The sequence below is a fragment of the Lithobates pipiens genome, unplaced genomic scaffold, assembly GCF_037356315.1.
Source record: "Lithobates pipiens isolate NorthernLeopardFrog02 unplaced genomic scaffold, aLitPip1_a1.2 Scaffold_22, whole genome shotgun sequence".
Taxonomy (NCBI): Eukaryota; Metazoa; Chordata; class Amphibia; order Anura; family Ranidae; genus Lithobates; species Lithobates pipiens.
This window is the reverse complement of record NW_027507784.1, coordinates 36,283,229-36,303,113: the sequence shown is the minus strand read 5'-3', so window position 1 is coordinate 36,303,113 and position 19,885 is coordinate 36,283,229. Positions and strand designations below refer to the sequence as shown.

The 19,885-nt window shown below is 47.2% G+C and overlaps 1 protein-coding gene across 1 annotated transcript in view; it reads right to left on the bottom strand.

Annotated features, from left to right (window-relative positions):
* Window positions 1-5,846: 5,846 nt before the first annotated feature.
* LOC143923557 (putative methyltransferase DDB_G0268948) overlaps window positions 5,847-19,885 on the bottom strand; it is a 37,935-nt gene continuing 23,896 nt past the window's right edge. Inside the window, exons 7-8 of the mRNA XM_077447323.1 lie at window positions 11,583-11,720; window positions 5,847-6,161 (exon numbers count right to left, since the gene is read on the bottom strand). Of these exons, the coding sequence (XP_077303449.1) occupies window positions 6,074-6,161; window positions 11,583-11,720 (226 nt within the window). The 3' untranslated portion in view covers window positions 5,847-6,073. The remainder of the gene's footprint in view (window positions 6,162-11,582; window positions 11,721-19,885) is intronic.

Genomic DNA, 19,885 nt, shown 5'->3' with positions numbered 1-19,885 from the left:
GAATGTCACAAGAGAGATCCCCCGGGGCTGAAAGTCATAGCTATAGAAAGATTCCCCCCCCCCCCCCCCCATTGGAGGGGTAGTAATATGAAAAGACAGATTTCCAGAAGGGAAATGATTTTTGACCTTTTGTTCTTATAATTCTATGGGGCTCAACATAGAGTGGGACATTAATTGCTATATTAACCACTTCAGCCCCAGACCATTTTCCTGGACAAAAAGACCAGACCACTTTTTGCGATTCGGCACTGCGTCGCTTTAACTGAAAATTGCGCGGTCGTGCGACGTGGCTCCCAAACAAAATTGACGTCCTTTTTTCCCACAAATAGAGCTTTCTTTTGGTGGTATTTGATCACCCCTGCGAATTTTTTTTGCGCTATAAACAAAAATAGAGCGACAATTTTGAAAAACAAAAACGCATTATTTTTTTACTTTTGTTATAATAAATATCCCCCAAAAATATATATAAAAAAAATGTTTCCCTCAGTTTAGGCCGATACGTATTCTTCTACATATTTTTGGTAAAATAAATCGTAATAAGCGATTATTGATTGGTTTGCGCAAAAGTTATAGTATTTACAAAATAGGGGATAGTTTTATGGCATTTTTATTAATAATTTTTTTTTTTACTAGTAATGGCGGCGATCAGCGATTTTTATTGTGACTGCGACATTATGGCAGACACATCGGACATTTTTGACACATTTTTGGGACCATTGTCATTTATACAGCAATCAGTGCTATTTAAATGCACTGATTCCTGTGTAAATGACACTGGCAGTGAAGGGGTTAACCAGTGGGTGGCAGTGTAGGGGTTAAGTGTTCCTAGGGGTGCGTTACTAACTGTTGGGGGCTGGGCTTTCATTTAGTGAACACTGATCTCTGCTCCAATCACATGGAGCAGAGATCAGCATCACTTGTTGCTAGGCAGAATGGGGAGATGCTGTTTACAACGGCATCTCTCCGTTCGGCCGCCCCGTAAGACGATCGCGGGTATGCCCGCGGCGATCGAGTCTGCGGGACCTGCGATCGGATTCACGAGTGTCCCGACCAGCACGTGAGCGCGCCGCCGGCAGTACCCTCGCCATGGCAGGGCGGCATTAAAGATTGGATGTACCTGTATGCCAATATGCCTGCCCGTGACATTCTGCCGACGTACATTGGCGTGCACTGATTGGGAACCGGTTAACAACAGTTGAGTGCACCATTTTGTTTTTGTGCCTTTTTTTTGGCATATGTTGGACTAACCCAGTCTTTAGGGGCTGTCAGACGGGATATTCATAGTTTAGTAGTTTAAATATCATTATGAACTGATACATTTTTTATGTGGGTATTAATTAATATTGAATTAGAATTTAGTATACCCTTTTTATTTTAAATTTTTTTTAAATTTTAAATTTTAATAATCTGTGAAGGTTTACTACATACATGGTGGTTAGAATGTTTTGTGTGATATCATTCTGTGATACTACTGCTTGTCAGATGAAAGTAATTTAGTTAGTGGATAGCATTCTGATGATCAATATATTTGATCTGGAATTTTTAGTATCAGATCCGGGATCATATCCGATAGCTAATTTCTGTGGTAATTATGTCTATACGGGAGCTTTAGGAAAAAGTTTGTAAAAGATTTTTTTTCAATTTTAAAGGTGACCTTGACATGTTTAATGTGGTGGCTCATGATCATTTTGCTTAAACATCCTTTATTGAATTATATATTTATTAAATAATATATAATTATCTAACCAATACAGTTGGATAATTATTCTGTCGAATCACTAATCACTTTATATATTTTACTGTAAGCTTCAATTTTTCATTTCATAGTTTCCATGCTATTGACATAACAAACGTATAATTTTATTTCACGTCATTAACCACTTACTTACCTGCAGTATAGTATCGGTTGAATTTGTGAAATACAGACGTTCTGTCTAATCGTCATATTTACAAGGTTATTGATTCTACAGGGAAGTTTATAATTTCTGTGTCAATTAAAAAGTTCAACACTCCCATTAGTGGGTGTTTTAATTGATATTCAAGATTTTGTGCAGCACAATCAGTATTCTAAATTTTGTGTATGTGTGTATGTAAATATAAAATATAGCTACATAGTAGGTGAGGTTGAAAAAAGACACAAGTCCATCAAGTCCAACCCATGTGTGTGATTATACTTCAGTATTACATTGTATATCCCTGTATGTTGAGGTCGTTCAGGTGCTTATCTAATAATTTCTTGAAACTATCGATGCCCCTTGCTGAGACCACCACCTGTGGAAGGGAATTCCACATCCTTGCCGCTCTTACAGTAAAGAACCTTCTATGTAGTTTAAGGTTAAACCTCTTTTCTTCTAATTTTTAATGAGTGGCCACGAGTCTTGTTGAACTCCCTTTTGCGAAAAAGTTTTATCCCTATTGTGGGGTCACCAGTACAGTATTTGTATATTGAAATCATATCCCCTCTCAAGCGTCTCTTCTCCAGAGAGAATAAGTTCAGTGCTCACAACCTTTCCTCATAACTAATATCCTCCAGACCCTTTATTAGCTTTGTTGCTCTTCTTTGTACTCGCTCCATTTCCAGTACATCCTTCCTGAGGACTGGTGCCCAGAACTGGACAGCATACTCTAGGTGCGGCTGGACCAGAGTCTTGTAGAGCGGGAGAATTATCATTTTATCTCCGGAGTTGATCACCTTTTTAATGACAATATTCTGTTTGCTTTGTTAGGCTCAGCAATGCCAAGCTGCTGCTATCATCTACTAGGACCCCCAGGTCCTTTTCCATCCTAGATCCCCCCAGAGGTTCTCCACCCATTGTATAGATTGCATTCAGATTTTTGCCACCCAAATGCATTATTTTACATTTTTCTACATTAATCCTCTTTTGCCATGTAGTTGCCCACCCCATTAATTTGTTCAGATCTTTTTGCAAGGTTTCCACATCCTGCGGAGATGTTATTGCCCTGCTTAGCTTAGTATTGTCTGCAAATATATATATATATATATATATATATATATATATATATATATATACCACTATCTCTGTATGAATACATGTCTGGTGAATAAATTTCCTATTTTTAGTCTGTGTTCACATTGATTCGGTATCTTAAAAAGATTATCATTTAAAAATTACTCATTCATAAATACCGTGCAGAAAAATTAACCTCATAAGCACGACAGCTAGATGGTGGTCTCAGGTCTGAGGGATGGCCTGTAATGCACAGTGCTCTGGGTGCCGGTGGTCAGAGCAGGCCTGTAATGCACACAATTATGGGTTGTCACCTCATCCCTTTAAAATCGAACTATTAAAGCAGTTGTATACCCCGCTCTCACATTTTTACTTATTAATTTTACCTAAAAGGTAAGCCTATAATATTTCCTAAACCTGTATGGTTTAGCACATAGTCGCCTTGCATGCAGACGCTGATGTCAGCAGCGCATGCACTCTGAAGGTTCGGCAGACGCTCCCAGAAAATCAGAGCTCCTCCGGAAACAGGACTCCCGTGTGCATGTGTGCGTCATTGCAACTGTGGCCACTCACAACACCGGAGCCACAAACCCGGAAGAAAATCTGATTTTCGCCATAGTTTTCATCTCCTCCCTGCCTATCAAATGCTCTCTGATGATCCAAATGCTAACTGCTCTTTAGAGAACAAAGCGCATGTGAAAAAGCCCTTTTTTTAAATATTTTTTAGAATTACATTTCTGACTTATTTTTTAGAGTTAAATTTTTATTTATTTTGTATTGCCCTGTTTGGGGGGTCTTGGTGAAATAGCAGGGATCTAAACAAACAGATTTCTAAGTTCCTTTCTCTGTAGCCTCAGCTGCACTGGACATGAATGAATTGGAAGCACTCTGAGGTTTCCTGTTCATTCACAAACTGAAGCATAGTAAGCACAGTACTAATGGCTCACTGTGTTCATTTAGGAAAGGAAGGAGCCGGTAAATATGATAAGAAGCTGGCAGCACTGAAGGGGGAGCCACAAGAGGATCAGTGTCAGCAATAAGACAATATCCCTCCTGCTTGGCAGTTGCCCGGGCCACCTTTTTGAACTGATGGGGCCCATCTATGCTTAGCTGGTGGGGCCTCTTCGCAGATCTGTCCAGGGATCAAGTTGGGTCAGCTCACTTGAGAGAACCAGAAGGAAGTTGATGGGAAAGAGTCCAACTGTCCTATGGTGATGTAAGTTTACATTTCCCTCACTAGGAAGAGCCTGGTGGACATCGGCAGGAGGAAACCGATGATCATCAGAAGTCACCAGAAGCATTAGGAATCCTGTGGGACAGTTTCTGAAGTGCAGCCAGAAACTGGGGACTCCTCAAATTGTTCAGTTTGCAGTGTATTGGGGCATCCCATGCTCCCTACCCTTATTCAAGTTCATTGTTCCAATAAAAAACCCTAAAAAGATTCCCTAGACATTTTTCTGAGCCAGTGAAGAAAATTCTGTGTGCCTGGCTGTGTGCACCCTAAAGGAGAAATGGGACCAAATTCACCAGCGGCTCCTTAGGGGGTGTATTACACTAATATCGCTGATGAGGTAGAGAAAATTGAACTGCTGTGGATCCTGGGAAGAACAAAGCCTTGTGGGACATGAAGTTCCCAGGGACTACCAGCCCCCTATCATTGGTAGTTGACCATGAGCAGTCAGTGACAGTTCAGTCACAGTTCCAGTAGGAGGTGGTGTTTTTTTTTGGGGGGGGGGGCAGCAAACAACCACCCATCCACCCCGAGTGGCACTCACCCCCCGCTGTTTTCCAGTTGGTCCAGCACTTACCCCATCATGGCGGGTGGCAGGCAGCATGGTGCAGAGGCTCGGCTCCATGTCCACCATGGCGGCTTCCAGCTCCTCCCCTCCTCAGTATCCAATAAGATCACCTGTCCTTTCAGTCAATCGGGTAACTGGTGTCGAAACCCACTTCCTGATTGGCTGGGAGGAAGATCAGTGTTAAAACAGCAAATATTGATTAGTTGTTGTAACACATCTGGGTGGGCTCGAAGTGCACACTCTGCGACCCAAGAGCACCCTATATTGAAGCCTATTAGAGCCTCTGGCTCTAATCGGTGCTTCAAAAAAAAAAACAGCCCCTACATAATGGAATCCATACGCTGGTGTCCTGAAAGGGGCTGGACTCATGGATAGGGGAGATGGCTATAATGGATGGGCTCCCCTGCACAGTTCTAGTGGTGCTGATGGAGCGCCCCCAGAACAACACAGCAATGCATATATGCAGAGGATGGGTGTTAAGTCCCACCAGCCATGCTGTCACATATATGCCTAAAGAGGTTGAAGGAGAAGTCCAGCCAAAGCTCGTTTGGCTGGACTCCTCTTATGGGTCACAGGAGTGCAGTTTGTTTTGCACTCCTGTGACCCATTTTCATCAGAGAGCAGGCTGAAGTCCGCTCTCTGCTGACCTCACAACAATAAGGTCTGGATCCACCAGGTGCCTAGACTGAAACCCGGCTCAGCCTCTCAGCGAACCTCTGAGAGCCCGAGCCGGCCGCCCCCCTCCACAGCCCAGCGATCCAATGAGCGAGGAGGCAGAGCAGAGAGCTGTGAATGACCGTCTACAGCTCGGGGAGCTCTGAAAAGCAGTGTTCGATCGCTTGGTTCTCAGTGCAGAGGTGTCGGGGCACAGGAGGTAAGTAGGATTCCTAAAAAAAAACTAAACAAAAAAAAACCCCACACACCTTTACTTCTCTTTTAATCAAGCACTGTAGACCTTAATTCATAATAAGGTCAATACCCTGGTGAAATTTTTTGAGTACTGGTGTATGGGATTGAGCTATTGGGAGGGATTCATACACAGTGATAGGTGGAGATAAATGATCACAAAAGATAAAAGTTATACATTTAGAGATTTTTTTCTTTATTTGGCCTTTTTGCTACATTGTCACAGTTGATATTTTGTCTCATTGTTCATGGTTTGATTGTATACAGAGAGGATTGCTCTTGAGTTTTCTGTTTGTACATCTGACATACTAAAACTTTTGACATGGTCAAATACTGATTAGCAGGGTCGCCAGCCATGTCTTGCAGGGTTCAGTGTTGGTTTTCCAAATCAATCCTTCACTACGGTTTGGAAGCCAACAGCAGGAGGTTTTGTAGCCAAACTTCAACCTCAGTCTCACTGGAGGACGTCCCCATGATCCGAAGGAACCTGAAAGCAGATTCATGTACAATATAGTCTGAGAACATTCCCAAAACATTGAATAGTTCAAAAACTCCACACAAAAAAAAAAATATTATATATATATATATATATATATATATATATATATATATATATATATATATATATATATATATATAAAATATTTTTTATTTGCTAGTAATGCTAATGTAGCGCTCACCCCCCACAGGAGCCACTGGTGATGATGGGTCCTCTATTCTGACATGACTCTCTTCATAGCTCACTCCCCACTGACACTTGGCCATAGACCAAAAGCAGTTTACACTTAAAAGTTGGCAAGTTACCACTCTATAATAATACACAGGAATTAGACCACAATAAATTTGGTGGTAAATTAAAGAGGAAGTAAATTCTGATGGGTTTACTTCCTCTTTGTTTCCCCTGCAAAGGTAAAGCATAATGGGCTACTATGCATCGCATAGTAGCCCATTATGTGACACTCACCTGCAGGAGAAGCCCGCGATGTCCCCGTCTTCCTCTCTAGCAGCGAGCGCCCATTCTTCACCCCTCTTCCTTCCAGGGCCGCGAACTCCTGCTCTGTGACTGGCCAGAGTCGCGTGATGTCACACCCGTGCATGCGTGTGGGAGCCTCCAGTAATGGCATGGCCCGAGCTAGAAACGGCACAACGTGCCCTAACGCCAGCGCATGCGCAGAAGAAATCACCATACACTGTGATTTGCAAATATCTCCTAGACCGTGTAAGTCTAGGAGATATATTTCAAGCACCTACAGGTAAGCCTTAATCTAGGCGTACCTGCTGGTTAAAGTGGTCTGTAAGGGTTTACAGCCGCTTTAATTAAATGTATTATGGTAAAATGCAGGTAAACAAGGCATACATCAATGAACTGATGATTACATGCACTATCACACGTGTGGTTTGAACACCGTTTTCATATGTGGGCGGGACTTACGTATGCGCTCACTTCTGTGTGCGAGCTCACGGGGACAGGGGCGCTTTTTTTTTATTGTTAATTTTATTTTTATTTTTTTAGTTTTACACTTAAAAAAAAAAAAAAAATTGATGACTTTTATTCCTATTACAAGGAATGTAAACATCCCTTGTAATAGGAATATGGCACGATCGGACATATTTACAGTGAAATATGGGGTCAATAAGACCCCATATCTCACCTCTAGGCTGGGAAGAATAAAAAAAATAAAAATAAATAAAAAACACGATCATGGCTTCCTAGCCAGATCGGCGCCGTTAATTTGAATACCGAGGCTGGGCGTGACGTCATAACATCGCGCCCGGCCAACGAACGATCATAGAGACTCCGGGGACAATCTAGTCCGCCGGAAATCTCTATGATCACATGCTGGGGCCGGCGGATCCTGTGACCGACTCACCGATGGAAACGGTGAATCGGTAGAACAGCCGCTATGATCGTTCTTATGGTGTAGGGAATCGCCGGCTGAAATATCTGAATGATGTCTGTAGACTCAGGCATCATTTAGATATAACCAGCGAAACCCCATGACGTCAATAGACGTAGCGCGGGTCTCAAGTGGTTAAAAAACACCCACACACAACTGTTGTAACAGCTTTAAAATGTGTTAGTTGGATTTGGGCTTTAATTTGATTTTTTTTGCTTACTTGTTGCCCAGAGTCGGATGGTGGGGGAAGACAGGCAGTGGTGGTGATGTGGGGGGCGGGAGGGGGCTGCAGGGAACTCTTCTTACATCAGGTGCTAAAAATGGTATGATCAGCCCATCAATGAGAAGCAGGTGTGGGCCGTGTGTGGCTCCGATGAAGGAGGACATAAAACTTTGAAACACATCAGCTGCAGGGACCCTAGTGAGGTCCTCCTTGGGCTAGAGGTTCAGCAAAGCTGGGAGATTGTAGCCACATTTAGTGGCTGGATGAGCGCTTTTACTTCCTATGTTTGAGTAGCTACAGTATCTCACAAAAGTGAGTACACCCCTCACATTTTTGTAAATATTTTATTATATCTTTTCATGTGACAACACTTAAGAAATGACGCTTGTCTACAATGTAAAGTAGTGAGTGTAAATTTGCTGTCCCTTTAAAACTCAACACACAGCCATTAATGTTTAAATTGTTGGCAACAAAAGTGAGTACACCCCTAAGTGAAAATGTTCAAATTTGGACCATTTAGGCATTTGAAGTTAGAGCGATAACACCAAATTTCATTCTCTCATACTGGTCACTGGAAGTTAAACATGGCACCTCACGGCAAAGAACTCTGAGGATCTGGAAAAAAAAAATTGTTTCTCTACATAAAAGATGGCCTAGGCTATAAGAAGATTTCTTAGACCCTGAAACTGAGCTCCAGCATGGTGGCCATGCCCATACAACGGTTTAACAGGACAGGTTCCACTCAGAACAGGCCTCGTCATGGTCAACAAAAGAAGTTGAGGTCACGTGCTCAGCGTCATATTCAGAGGTTGTCTTTGGGAAACAGACCTACGAGTGCTGCCAGCGTTGCTGCAGAGGTTGAAGGGGTGGGGGGTCAGCCTGTCAGTGCTCAGACCATACGCCGCACAATGCATCAAATTGATCTGCATGGCTGTTGTCCCAGAAGGAAGCCTCTTCTAAAGATGATGCACAAGAGACCCTGCAAACAGTTTTCTGAAGACAAGCAGACTAAGGACATGGATTACTGGAACCATGTCCTGTGGTCTGATGAGACCAAGATAAACGTATTTGGTTCAGATGGTGTCAAGCATGTGTCGCGGCAACAAGGTTAGAAAGACAAGTGTGTCTTGCCTACAGTCAAGCATGGTGGTGGGAGTGTCATGGTCTTGGGCTGCATGAGTGCTGCCGGCACTGGGGAGCTACAGATCATTGAGGGAACCATGAATGCCAACATGTACTGTGACATACTGAAGCAGAGCATGATCCCCTCCCTTCAGAGACTGGGCCGCAGGACAGTATTCCAACATAACGACCCCAAACACACCTCCAAGTTGACCACTGCCTTGCTAAAGAAGCTGAGGGTGAAGGTGATGGACTGGCCAAGCATGTCTCCAGACCTAAACCCTATTAAGCAGCTGTGGGGCCTCCTGAAAAACAGAAGGTGGAGGAGTGCAAGGTCTCAAACATCCACCAGCTCCGTGATGTCATTATGGAGGAGGGGAAGAGGACTCCAGTGACAACCTTTGAAGCTCTGGTGACCTCCATGCCCAAGAGGGTTAAGGCAGTGCTGGAAAATAATTTTGGCCACACAAAATATTGACACTTCGGGCCAGCGGTTTAGACATTAATGGCTGTGTGTTGAGTAATTTTGAGGGGACATCAAATTTACACTGTTAGACAAGCTGTACACTCACTACTTTACATTGTAGAAAAGCGTAATTTCTTCAGTGTTGTCACATGAAAAGATAGAAGAAAATATTTACAAAAATGTGAGGGGTGTACTTACTTTTAAGAGACATTTTATATTTTATCTTCACAAAAATTGTCATTGGATAATGCACTAGGCCAGTGTTCCCTCTATTTTTATCCAATTACCAGTGTGCCTGGAGAATGTGTGCACTGGGATGGAGTCTTGATTCAGATGAGAAAAAGCTCTGGTGCACAAGGCGATTAGGATGTGCTCAGGCACACCCCGTGCGCAGTAGTATATTTAGGTTTTGTGCTGCCCTAGGCCTGACTAAACTAGTGTACCCTCTAATTTATATATGACCACACCTCTTGCTGTTTAAGACCTGCCCTGAAATTTTCGAGTCAGGACACTAGTTCTGAGGGCCTGGTGGGGGGGGGGGGGGGCAATGGATTCCCTGAATTTGCATCACTTCCTGTTTGGCTATGGGGCAGGAAGTGAAGGGAAATCTCTGCAATGGGACAGGCATGGTAAAAAATAAACTGGTAGGGGCTATAACCCTCAATTATCTATCCAAAAAAGGAGGAGTGTTGCCTATAGTTCTACTTTAAGCACAAATTTCTGATTTTATGGAGAGGACTATGAAGATATAACCACGCCAATGGTGCAGCAGAAAACATAGCATCCTCCAGGACTGTGACATCATAAGAGGGCAGGGTCACCATGTGACATCGCCCGGTGACCCCGCCCGTTGTCCCTATATAAGTCGCCGCGCAATGCGTCCCTGCCATTGCGGCCAGAGACAGCGTCATGTCAACATCGTAAGGAAGAAGAGAAGAAGAAGAAAAAGAAGAAGATGATGATGATGAGAAGAAGGCGGCAACGACGACAGCGACAGAAGACCGGGCCACCGCTAGTAAAAGAGCTGGAAGAAGATAGCGGAGGCCCGGCAAGAAGAACCGAAGAGGGGGACAAGACCCCCTCGGGCGGCAGCGAAGAAGAAAGCCGGGCTCCTCTGCTAGTAAAAGAGCTAGCAAAAGAGCAGAAGATAGCGGAGGAGTCCGGCGAGAAGACCCGCCAAGACGGAAGACCACCGGAGCTGTCTAATAAATTATTTTAAAACCTTGTGTTGTGTTTTTTTTAATTTATTTACACTTTTTTCACCAGGTGAATGGTTAGGGGTACAATGTACCCCATACTCATTCACATAGGGTGGGGGGGGCGGTATCTGGGGCCCCCTTATTAAATGGAGCTGCCAGATTATGATAAGTCCCCCGCCCGCAGACCACGACAACCAATGGCCAGGGTTGTCGGGAAGAGGCCCTTGTCCTCATCAATATGGGGACAAGGTGCTTTGGGGTGGGGGGGCCGCAGAGCGCCCCCAAAGCACCCCCCCCATGTTGAGGGCACGCAGCCTGTTACATCTCAGGAGGGGGGCGCTCGCTTGTCCACACCCCCTTTCCTGACCAGCCAGGCTACGTGCTCGGATAAGGGTCGGATATTGACTTTGGGGGGACCCCCACACCGTTTTTTTCGGCATAGGGCTTCCCCTTTAAGTCCATACCAGGTGATGGGGCTAGCGACATGTCAATCTCACCGATGAAGGCGGCGACATTGACTTCCTTCGCTAGTCCTGTCTACCTGGAGCCGCGTTCAAAATGAATGGACTTTTCTCCGTGTGTGGGCAAGTCCGTTCAATTCAAAAATCTGGCACACTAGCACACAGACGGGCGGACAATTTTGAGTCAAAACTTCTAAGTCTGCCAGACTTTTCGGGAAAAAAAAAAAAAAAAAAAAAGTCTGCCGGAGCCCACACACGGGCGGATTGTCAAGTCCGCCGGATAGTCTGATCATGTGTACGGGGCATAACAGTGTATTGCAAGCCGCTGGGGACTCTTTGCGTGCTGCCCTCCTGCAAAGTTCTGCCCTAGGCCTGGGCCTTGTCGGCCTAGGCCAGGATACAGCGTTGCCCGTGCGCACACCTATATCAAAGACTATTTAAATCTTTATGTACTTCTATGATCACTCTGTCCTCAGGGTGACAACACTGCTGCACAATTTCATACCTTTCTTGTCCTCTGTTCCCTGTCCCATTCTCACCTTTCCTCTGCTGTTCTTAGCATTTCCTTTGCTTTTTCAGGCTCAGTCTTAAGATAGATCTGGAACGCGGATAAGGAAGGAAAAAACCCAATCACACTTGACAATGGCACTCGGATCTGGGTCCCAACGTTTTCAATCCTGCGAAGGCAAATAGCAATGCGAGTTAATGAAGAGGTTATAGATAGTGATGGACGAACTTCCGACGGGACGTTTCGCGAACGCGAAACGCGAACGGGCACAAACGTTCGCGAAAACGACCGTTCGCCGCGGGCTCCATTGACTTCAATGGGAGGCGAATTTCGCAAACCTTTAGGTCGAATTTGCGGCCACGGGGTAATTATTAGGGGGTAGCACGTAGTCCCACCACCTGGACAATAGCATAATACATGTATGAGGTGAATTTGGGATCGATAACTACAAGCATTTTTTTTTTATTTGGGAAATTGTTCTGACAATTCAGGACTATGGAGCTAATGAAGGCAATGGAGGAGAGGGAAGGTCAGGGACCAGGGTAGGCAAACAAGAGGGTGCAGGAGATACAGAGCACTGACAGCAGCACCGTAATACAGAGCACTGACATCAGCACCGTGACATACAGCGCTGACAGCAGCTCCGTGACATACAGCGCTGACAGCAGCTCCGTGACATACAGCGCTGACAGCAGCTCCATGACATACAGCGCTGACAGCAGCTCCGTGACATACAGCGCTGACAGCAGCTCCGTGACATACAGCGCTGACAGCAGCACCGTGACATACAGCGCTGACAGCAGCTCCGTGACATACAGCGCTGACAGCAGCTCCGTGACATACAGCGCTGACAGCAGCTCCGTGACATACAGCGCTGACAGCAGCTCCGTGACATACAGCGCTGACAGCAGCTCCGTGACATACAGCGCTGACAGCAGCACCGTGACATACAGCGCTGACAGCAGCTCCGTGACATACAGCGCTGACAGCAGCTCCGTGACATACAGCGCTGACAGCAGCTCCGTGACATACAGCGCTGACAGCAGCTCCGTGACATACAGCGCTGACAGCAGCTCCGTGACATACAGCGCTGACAGCAGCTCCGTGACATACAGCGCTGACAGCAGCTCCGTGACATACAGCGCTGACAGCAGCTCCGTGACATACAGCGCTGACAGCAGCTCCGTGACATACAGCGCTGACAGCAGCTCCGTGACATACAGCGCTGACAGCAGCTCCGTGACATACAGCGCTGACAGCAGCTCCGTGACATACAGCGCTGACAGCAGCACCGTAAGCAGCCCCAGGAGGAAGTCAGCACAGCACAGGGATGGTGTGATCCCCTCATAATAAGAACCCCCAGGAGGAAGTCAGCACAGCACAGGGATGGTGGGAGCCCCTCATAATAAGAACACCCAGGAGGAAGTCAGCACAGCACAGGGATGGTGGGAACCCCTCATAATAAGCAGCCCCAGTAGAAATATGACACCGCTCAACCTCTTCAAAGAGGAGGGTAGGGGCATATAGTACGGTGTGCTTTTTTGGGTCAGGGAAGTGAGCCAAATGAATTAAGAAGGTCTGTGTGCTTGATTCCAAAAATTGTTTATAGACATATACATGGTCTACTGATCACATGTGTTGAATTCCTCCGAGATCCATGCCTCATTCATTTTTAGAAATGTGAGGTAGTTAACACTGTGGTGAGCTAGGCGAGTACGCTTATCGGTCACAATCCCCCCTGCTGCGCTGAACGTCCTTTCGGACAGGACACTGGATGAGGGGCAAGCCAACAGTTCGATTGCAAATTGGGCAAGCTCTGGCCAGAGGTCAAGCCTGCCCACCCAGTAGTCTAGGGGTTCATCACTCCTCAGAGCGTCCACATCGGCCGTTAACCCAATGTAGTCGGACACCTGACGGTCTAGGCGTTCCCTGATGCTGGATCCGGATGACACCTGTCGATGGGTCGGCTGAAAGAATGACCTCATATCCGAAGTCACCAACACATCTTCAAACCGGCCTCTTCTTGCAGGCGCTGTTGGATTGGTACCCGCAAATCCTTCTCTGGGAGTGGGAATTGCTCCTCTGCCAGCGCACGCAAAAGCAGAATGCAGCATTTCTCGAAGCAAGGCCTGGAAGTGCTGCATTCTGACAGCCCTCTGCGACGGCGGTAACATTTCCGCCATTTTGTGTTTGTACCGGGGGTCTAAGTACGTTGCCACCCAGTACTGGTCCTTGACCCTCATGCTTTTTATACGGGGGTCCCTATTAAAACACTGGAGCATGAAGGCCCCCATTTGCACTAAAGTGGAAGCGGTGTGGTGGCCTGGCTCCTGCTCATCATCCAGGATAATGTCGTCCTCTTCATTCTCCTCTCCCCATCCTCGCACAACAGGGATCCCAGAAAGGTTTAAAGCATGCTCTTCTTGCTCCTGCTCATCCGCCCCGGCACCATCCTCCTCTGACTCCTCATCAGACTCCTGTTGTTGACTTGTCTCAGATAGAGTAGCCCCCCCTGGGAATTCATCCAGCATTGCGACTTCCTCATCTTCCCGCTCCTGCTCCTCCACAGCCTGATCAATGACACGACGCAATGCACGCTCCAGAAAGAAGGCATAAGGTACCATGTCACTGATGGCGCCATGGCTGCGACTGACCAGTTTGGTGATCTCCTCAAATGGCCGCAGAAGTCTGCATGTGTCGCGCATGAGCAGCCACTGGCGCGGTGAAAAAAAACCCAGCTCCCCAGAACCGTTTCTTTCGCAGAGTTCATACAGGTAGACGTTAACTGCACGTTTCTGCTGGAGCAGCCTATCAAGCATATAGAAGGTTGAGTTCCATCGCGTCGGGCAATCGCAAATAAGACGTCTGACCGGCAGATGGTGTCGCCGCTGAATGTCAGCAAGGCGAGCCATGGCCGTGTAAGATCTTCTGAAATGGGCCGAGATTTTCCTTGCCTGCCGCAAGATGTCCTGGACCCCAGGGTATTTGACAAGGAATCGCTGCACGACCAAGTTTAAGACGTGTGCCATGCACGGCACGTGCGTGATTTTGCCCTGTTTCAATGCGCTAAGCAGATTGGCACCGTTGTCACACACCACTTTACCAACTGTCAAATTGAGCGGTGTTAGCCACTCATCTGCCTGTGAACGCAAAGCTGAAAGGAGTGCCGGGCCAGTGTGGCTCTTTGCTTCCAGGCACAACAGACGCAGCACGGCATGGCAACGTCTCACCTGGCATGTGGAATAGGTTCTGGGGAGCTTGGGCGGTGCAGTGGAAGAGACGCTAGCAGCGGAAAAGGAGGAGGCAGCTGAGGAGGAGAGGGAGGAGGATGGAGTAGGAGGAGGAGAAGAAGAGTCAGGCCTGCATGCAATCCGTGGCGGTAAAACCAAATCTACACGGGTGCCACGGGTTACATGCTTGACGGCCGTCAGAAGGTTCACCCAGTGGGCAGTAAAACTGATATACCTTCCCTGCCCGTGTTTGCTAGACCACGTGTCTGTGGTCAGATGTATCTTGGCACCGACACTGTGTGCCAGAGATACATTCACTTGCCGCTGAACATGGCCATATAGCTCTGGGATGCCCTTCTCTGAGAAATACTTCCTTCCTGGGACCTTCCATTGTGGTGTTCCAATGGCCACAAATTTGCGAAAGGCCTCCGAGTCCACCAGTTTATATGGCAGTAGTTGGCGGGCTATGAGTTCTGACAAGCCAGCCGCCAACCGTTGGGCAAGAGGGTTATCCGGCGTCATCATTTTTTTACGCTCAAACATTAGGCCCACGGAAGCCTGCCTTTTTGCAGAAAAATGTGAGCTTGGCGTGATGGAAGGTGGAGTGGAGGACAATTGTGAGGAGAGAGGAGAAGGAGAAGTAGAAGACGAGGCTGGACGGTGAGAGCCTGCAGTGTGGCTTTGTGTGTTCCGTTGCTCCCACTGGGCTCGGTGATGGCTGCTCATGTGCCTTCTTAAGGCGGTCGTCCCTAGGTGAGTATTGGGCTTACCGCGACTAACGCGTTGACTGCAAAGATTGCAGATGGCAACGCTATTGTCAGCAGCGGACACGTTAAAAAAAGCCCACACTGCGGAGCCATGTGCCGGTGTCCTGGGAGCGCCAGATGTGACCGTACATGGTCGATGACTCGCTCCTGATACATTTGCAGTCTGCTTTGTCCCTGCTGTGCAATGTAAGTCATTGCTGCTTCTCCTCCCTATCTGCTGGTCCATATCTCCCTCTGAACTCCCCTCCTCTTCCTCTCTTGTGGGCACCCACGTGACATCACTAGACACGTCATCATCAACGTCACCTTCCCCACCGCTATAAGTAGAGTAGGCAGCAACACCGGGGACCAACCTCCTCCTTGGGCTGATCTGGGTACTGGCGTCAGACTGCTGAGTAGCGCTTGTTGCTACCTCCTCTTCCTGATCCAATACCAAGAGTGGCTGCGCATCAGAAATGTCCTCTTGATATGGATCGGAAAATAATTCCAGTGACTCAAGCGGAAGGTATGTGGTGGTGGTGGTGGTGGTCGTGTTGTTGGTGGTAGTGTCTTTGGGGGTGCACATAGCAGAGAGTGAAGAAGAGGGTGCAGATCGAGAGGATGAGGAGGGTGCAGAAGAGTAAGGCTGAGCGAGCCACTCAACCAAGTCTGGTGCATCCTTTAAAGTAATTGAACGCACCTTCTGCAACTTCCCACTTTGGCTCAAGCCTGTTGCTCCTGCCCTACCCCTACCACCCCTGCGGAAGGGCCTGCCTCTTCCTCTGCATGTCATTTTTTAAATGACCCTGTGACAAAACTCTTAGTCCCTATACCGCTGAAGGACTGCTGCAGTATAGGTGAGCGGTCAGCAGTGGTGCACGTCAACCCTATCTATTGTGGACCTATAGCGGTCCTTACAGAACAGCAGACTGTACCGCACTCAAGCCTATGTACCGTAGCACCCTATACCAAGTTACCAGTCCTTATAAGAACTTTTGTGGACCAAGCAGGTTGTGTATTAGTGTTTAGCAGACTGTACGTCAGTCCCTATACCGCTGAAGGACTGCTGCAGTATAGGGCAGCGGTCAGCAGTGGTGCACGTCAACCCTATCTATTGTGGACCTATAGCGGTCCTTACAGAACAGCAGACTGTACCGCACTCAAGCCTATGTACCGTAGCACCCTATACCAAGTTACCAGTCCTTATAAGAACTTTTGTGGACCAAGCAGGTTGTGTATTAGTGTTTAGCAGACTGTACGTCAGTCCCTATACCGCTGAAGGACTGCTGCAGTATAGGGCAGCGGTCAGCAGTGGTGCACGTCAACCCTATCTATTGTGGACCGATAGCGGTCCTTACAGAACAGCAGACTGTACCGCACTCAAGCCTATGTACCGTAGCACCCTATACCAAGTTACCAGTCCTTATAAGAACTTTTGTGGAACAAGCAGGTTGTGTGTTAGTGATTAGCAGACTGTACGTCAGTCCCTATACCAATGAAGGACTGCTGCAGTATAGGGCAGCGGTCAGCAGTAGTGCACGGCAACCCTATGTATTGTGGACCGATAGCGGTCCTTACAGAACAGCAGACTGTAACGCACTCAGGCCTATGTACCGTAGCACCCTATACCAAGTTACCAGTCCTTATAAGAACTTTTGTGGAACAAGCAGGTTGTGTGTTAGTGATTAGCAGACTGTACGTCAGTCCCTATACCAATGAAGGACTGCTGCAGTATAGGGCAGCGGTCAGCAGTAGTGCACGGCAACCCTATGTATTGTGGACCGATAGCGGTCCTTACAGAACAGCAGACTGTAACGCACTCAGGCCTATGTACCGTAGCACCCTATACCAAGTTACCAGTCCTTATAAGAACTTTTGTGGACCAAGCAGGTTGTGTGTTAGTGATTAGCAGACTGTACGTCAGTCCCTATACCAATGAAGGACTGCTGCAGTATAGGGCAGCGGTCAGCAGTAGTGCACGGCAACCCTATGTATTGTGGACCGATAGCGGTCCTTACAGAACAGCAGACTGTAACGCACTCAGGCCTATGTACCGTAGCACCCTATACCAAGTTACCAGTCCTTATAAGAACTTTTGTGGACCAAGCAGGTTGTGTGTTAGTGATTAGCAGACTGTACGTCAGTCCCTATACCAATGAAGGACTGCTGCAGTATAGGGCAGCGGTCAGCAGTAGTGCACGGCAACCCTATGTATTGTGGACCGATAGCGGTCCTTACAGAACAGCAGACTGTACTGCACTCAGGCCTATGTACCGTAGCACCCTATACCAAGTTACCAGTCCTTATAAAAACTTTTGTGGACCAAGCAGGTTGTGTGTTAGTGTTTAGCAGACTGTGCGTCAGTCCCTATACCGCTGAAGGACTGCTGCAGTATAGGGCAGCGGTCAGCAGTAGTGCACGGCAACCCTATGTATTGTGGACCGATAGCGGTCCTTACAGAACAGCAGACTGTAACGCACTCAGGCCTATGTACCGTAGCACCCTATACCAAGTTACCAGTCCTTATAAGAACTTTTGTGGACCAAGCAGGTTGTGTGTTAGTGATTAGCAGACTGTACGTCAGTCCCTATACCAATGAAGGACTGCTGCAGTATAGGGCAGCGGTCAGCAGTAGTGCACGGCAACCCTATGTATTGTGGACCGATAGCGGTCCTTACAGAACAGCAGACTGTACTGCACTCAGGCCTATGTACCGTAGCACCCTATACCAAGTTACCAGTCCTTATAAAAACTTTTGTGGACCAAGCAGGTTGTGTGTTAGTGTTTAGCAGACTGTGCGTCAGTCCCTATACCGCTGAAGGACTGCTGCAGTATAGGGCAGCGGTCAGCAGTAGTGCACGGCAACCCTATGTATTGTGGACCGATAGCGGTCCTTACAGAACAGCAGACTGTAACGCACTCAGGCCTATGTACCGTAGCACCCTATACCAAGTTACCAGTCCTTATAAGAACTTTTGTGGACCAAGCAGGTTGTGTGTTAGTGATTAGCAGACTGTACGTCAGTCCCTATACCAATGAAGGACTGCTGCAGTATAGGGCAGCGGTCAGCAGTAGTGCACGGCAACCCTATGTATTGTGGACCGATAGCGGTCCTTACAGAACAGCAGACTGTAACGCACTCAGGCCTATGTACCGTAGCACCCTATACCAAGTTACCAGTCCTTATAAGAACTTTTGTGGACCAAGCAGGTTGTGTGTTAGTGATTAGCAGACTGTACGTCAGTCCCTATACCAATGAAGGACTGCTGCAGTATAGGGCAGCGGTCAGCAGTAGTGCACGGCAACCCTATGTATTGTGGACCGATAGCGGTCCTTACAGAACAGCAGACTGTAACGCACTCAGGCCTATGTACCGTAGCACCCTATACCAAGTTACCAGTCCTTATAAGAACTTTTGTGGACCAAGCAGGTTGTGTGTTAGTGATTAGCAGACTGTACGTCAGTCCCTATACCAATGAAGGACTGCTGCAGTATAGGGCAGCGGTCAGCAGTAGTGCACGGCAACCCTATGTATTGTGGACCGATAGCGGTCCTTACAGAACAGCAGACTGTACTGCACTCAGGCCTATGTACCGTAGCACCCTATACCAAGTTACCAGTCCTTATAAAAACTTTTGTGGACCAAGCAGGTTGTGTGTTAGTGTTTAGCAGACTGTGCGTCAGTCCCTATACCGCTGAAGGACTGCTGCAGTATAGGGCAGCGGTCAGCAGTAGTGCACGGCAACCCTATGTATTGTGGACCGATAGCGGTCCTTACAGAACAGCAGACTGTAACGCACTCAGGCCTATGTACCGTAGCACCCTATACCAAGTTACCAGTCCTTATAAGAACTTTTGTGGACCAAGCAGGTTGTGTGTTAGTGATTAGCAGACTGTACGTCAGTCCCTATACCAATGAAGGACTGCTGCAGTATAGGGCAGCGGTCAGCAGTAGTGCACGGCAACCCTATGTATTGTGGACCGATAGCGGTCCTTACAGAACAGCAGACTGTAACGCACTCAGGCCTATGTACCGTAGCACCCTATACCAAGTTACCAGTCCTTATAAGAACTTTTGTGGACCAAGCAGGTTGTGTGTTAGTGATTAGCAGACTGTACGTCAGTCCCTATACCAATGAAGGACTGCTGCAGTATAGGGCAGCGGTCAGCAGTAGTGCACGGCAACCCTATGTATTGTGGACCGATAGCGGTCCTTACAGAACAGCAGACTGTAACGCACTCAGGCCTATGTACCGTAGCACCCTATACCAAGTTACCAGTCCTTATAAGAACTTTTGTGGACCAAGCAGGTTGTGTGTTAGTGATTAGCAGACTGTACGTCAGTCCCTATACCAATG